This window comes from Amblyomma americanum, chromosome 1 (assembly GCF_052857255.1).
Source record: "Amblyomma americanum isolate KBUSLIRL-KWMA chromosome 1, ASM5285725v1, whole genome shotgun sequence".
Taxonomy (NCBI): Eukaryota; Metazoa; Arthropoda; class Arachnida; order Ixodida; family Ixodidae; genus Amblyomma; species Amblyomma americanum.
The window spans coordinates 259,592,656-259,595,907 of record NC_135497.1 but is presented as its reverse complement, the minus strand read 5'-3'; the positions used below and the strand labels follow the sequence as shown (position 1 = coordinate 259,595,907).

At 52.9% G+C, this 3,252-nt stretch overlaps 1 protein-coding gene across 1 annotated transcript; it reads right to left on the bottom strand.

The window, feature by feature from the left end:
• Positions 1 to 254: 254 nt before the first annotated feature.
• On the bottom strand, positions 255 to 2,812 carry LOC144117099 (uncharacterized). The gene is made up of 4 exons (XM_077651225.1): positions 2,173 to 2,812; positions 1,905 to 2,052; positions 1,451 to 1,836; positions 255 to 341 (listed from the first exon to the last, which is right to left on the bottom strand). Exons 1-4 carry the CDS (start codon positions 2,791 to 2,793, stop codon positions 255 to 257), a joined length of 1,242 nt encoding a protein of 413 aa, XP_077507351.1. The 5' UTR covers positions 2,794 to 2,812.
• Positions 2,813 to 3,252: the final 440 nt, after the last annotated feature.

Genomic DNA, 3,252 nt, shown 5'->3' with positions numbered 1-3,252 from the left:
GCTATTCCCCGTGTAGTGAAGTGTATAGAGGCGAGCAGCACGCACGCACGCACGCACGCACACACACACACACACACACACACACACACACACACACACACACACACACACACACACACACACACACACACACACACACACACACACACACACACACACACACACACACACACACACACACACACACACACACACACACACACACACACACCACACACACACACACACACGACGGGCCGGCGATAGCAGGAACGTCAGACGTCCATGACCGCCATGGCGATGGACGTGCCGTCCCCGGATAATGCGGCGGCAGGAGAGGCGGCGACCACAGGTGGTATCGTCTGGTCACACACAGAGTATGGCGATACAGAAAAAATGCAAAACATTGCGTCTAACAGCTCCCTTGCAGAGTTACAAAATAAACGGCGGTCAGAATAAAATGAGAACAAAGCGTCTCAGAGTGAAATTACAGCCCAACGACAGGGCAGCTTAACCAGAGACCGGCCTTCAGTGGGGCCCGATGCAATCGTAGCATGTGCACAGCGCCCGGCGTTGCAGGCAAAGCGGAACACCGAAGCACCACAGAGGCTAGGATCACCGTGGGGAAAACGTGACGCAGAAAAAAAGGTGGAGGTGGGTTGGGTGGTCAGGGACGGGATACGTACCATGAGACGGCGTCGACTGCTGATAACCGGACGGGCCGGCGATAGCAGGAACGCCAGACGCGTCCATGACCGCCATGGCGGTGGACGCGCGGTCCCCGGATAACGCGGCGGCGACCACAGGTGGTATCGTCTGGTCACACACACACATCCATTCACATTTGCTCACCCCGTGTCAAAATCGTGTAAGAACACTAGAAACCCCACCAGTTCCCCATTTATTTCATGTTGTACAGGGCAAATACAGATCAATACAAGTACATTTAGCACACACAGTTAAGATCAAAACCCTAAGACCCTAGCAGTTAACCTACACATATTAAAAGGAAAGCTTTGAAATTCAAAGGGCACTGAGCGAAACTTGCCATCGAAGAGGAGTCTTCACTGATGCTTGAAACAATCGCACGATGCAAAAATTGCGCGCGACGCGAAAACCGAACGAGTGAAGACCGCAGGCTAGAAGTGACGTGGCCAGGCACCTTCAGAAAACCAGGACGCGAACGCACCTTGTTCAGGGCGACTCCAGGATCCAGAAAAGCGAAAGCGCATCGCGACTAAGCGCCGATGATTGAACGACACATGACATTCGACAAATGACTGGACGTCTTCTGGGAAGCCTCCGTGCCGGAAGCAGCAGGCGAAAATAACTTTACTGCTGTCTAATTTGTACAGAGTATGGCGATACAGAAAAATGCAAAACATTGCGTCTAACAGCTCCCTAGCAGAGTTACAAAATAAACGGCGGTCTCGGAACCAGATGAGAACAAAGCGTCTCAGAGTGAAATTACAGCCCAAAGACAGGGCAGCTTAACCAGAGACCGGCGTTCAGTGGGGCCCGATGCAATCGTAGCATGTGCACAGCGCCCGGCGTTGCAGGTAAAGCTGAACCCCGAAGCACCACAGAGGCTAGGATCACCGTGGGGAAAACGTGACGCAGAAAAAAAAAGGTGGAGGTGGGTTGGGTGGTCAGGGACGGGATACGTACCATGAGACGGCGTCGACTGCTGATAACCGGACGGGCCGGCAACAGCAGGAACGCCAGACGCGTCCGTGACCGCCATGGCGATGGACGCGCCGTCCCCGGATAACGCGGCGGCAGGAAAGGCGGCGACCACAGGTGGTATCGCCTGGTCATCATATGGTATTAAACTATATGGCGACGGCTCGATGTCTACTGCAAATTAAATGTTACGAGGCGGTGTCAGCAACAGGGCCGAGAAACTTGAGTAAAACTTTGTTTACCTTGACTCGTGATAGAGAAGTCTGAAGGCAATGAACGTTGAGCAGGAACAAGTGCAGAGTTGTCGGATGTGAACCCTGTGTGATGAGACTGCTGTGACTCGTACCCTAGCACTTGTGATGATGAGGCGACGTCCGGGAACTCTGGAACCTGAGAACAAAAAAAGGCGCATCGTAAGAACTAAGAACATGTTTCGTAATCGTTACGGGAAAGACCGAGTCCACCGCACAGACTCTTAAACGGGGAGCACAGCAGCAAGAGGCCACCTACGTTTTCGGTCGTCGTAAATTCTTCCATAACGTCCAAAATCTCCAGATCGAAGTCCGCATCGTCGCCCTCCTCCACGTCGTCACCAATCGAGTCCTGAGTATGCTGAGAGATGCTGGCCTGAACACTTGAACCGTGACGAGCGCCTGAAGGCACGGCAGTAGACGACGACGCCGCCACATTAGAAGCCCGACTCGAAGGCCCGTGGCTTCCCTTCCGTTTACTGAGCGGCGCAGATTCGGCACGCGGCGTACCTACGGGTCCAGCGTCCGCAGCACCGTCCACACTGGTCACGAGCCCACCATTCTTGTTCTCGTTTGTGCACTCCGCGAGACCCTTGACCTTCAGAGTCTCGGCAGTCTTGAGGAGCGCCGCTATTTGGTCCAGCGGCAAGTTTACCTCACCGCGGTACATGAACTCGACTATCGCCTTCAAGTCAATGTAGCGCATGGCGGGCAGTATCACAATAGGGTGCTTGCAGGGATTCTCGACAAAAAGCGCTTGAAAAAAGGGGCTGCAGGCGGAGAGGACCACCTTGTGTGCCTTCAGTGATAGACCTTCGCACGCCAGCGTAACGTCCACCAACGCTTCGTTAGACAGCAGTTGCCAAAACTCAGCCAGCATGTTTGAATGGTGGTGCTTCCACTTCACGCAGAACTGTGGACGCTCCATTTTGTCCCAAATAGTTTTCGTGGCTGCAAAGGAAAAAAAAATTGCTACACACACCAGTAGAAAATCCATGCTGCACTCAAATCTGCGACGCGGAGTAAGCTGTAAAACTGGCTGGAAGCACAAAATCCTCAAATTCACGTAAAAATTTCAGAGGAAGCCGACCCAAACGCCAGTGTCGGCGTCAAAAATTATAAACCCAATAGTAAAAACAAGTGGGCCTATTATTTTTGTCGCAAGTCCGTGCGGCCTGGGGATAATTCAAAGTAGCGAACGCCAGGTTGAGAAGACGCCACGCCTGTCTTCCACCATTAAGCTGGCCTCCCCGCCTCCCTCATGCAAATGTGCACTCGAACGGCCATATGGGCTTCCACAAAAAAATATTTCCACCGGGCAAGTTAACGTACAAAATTT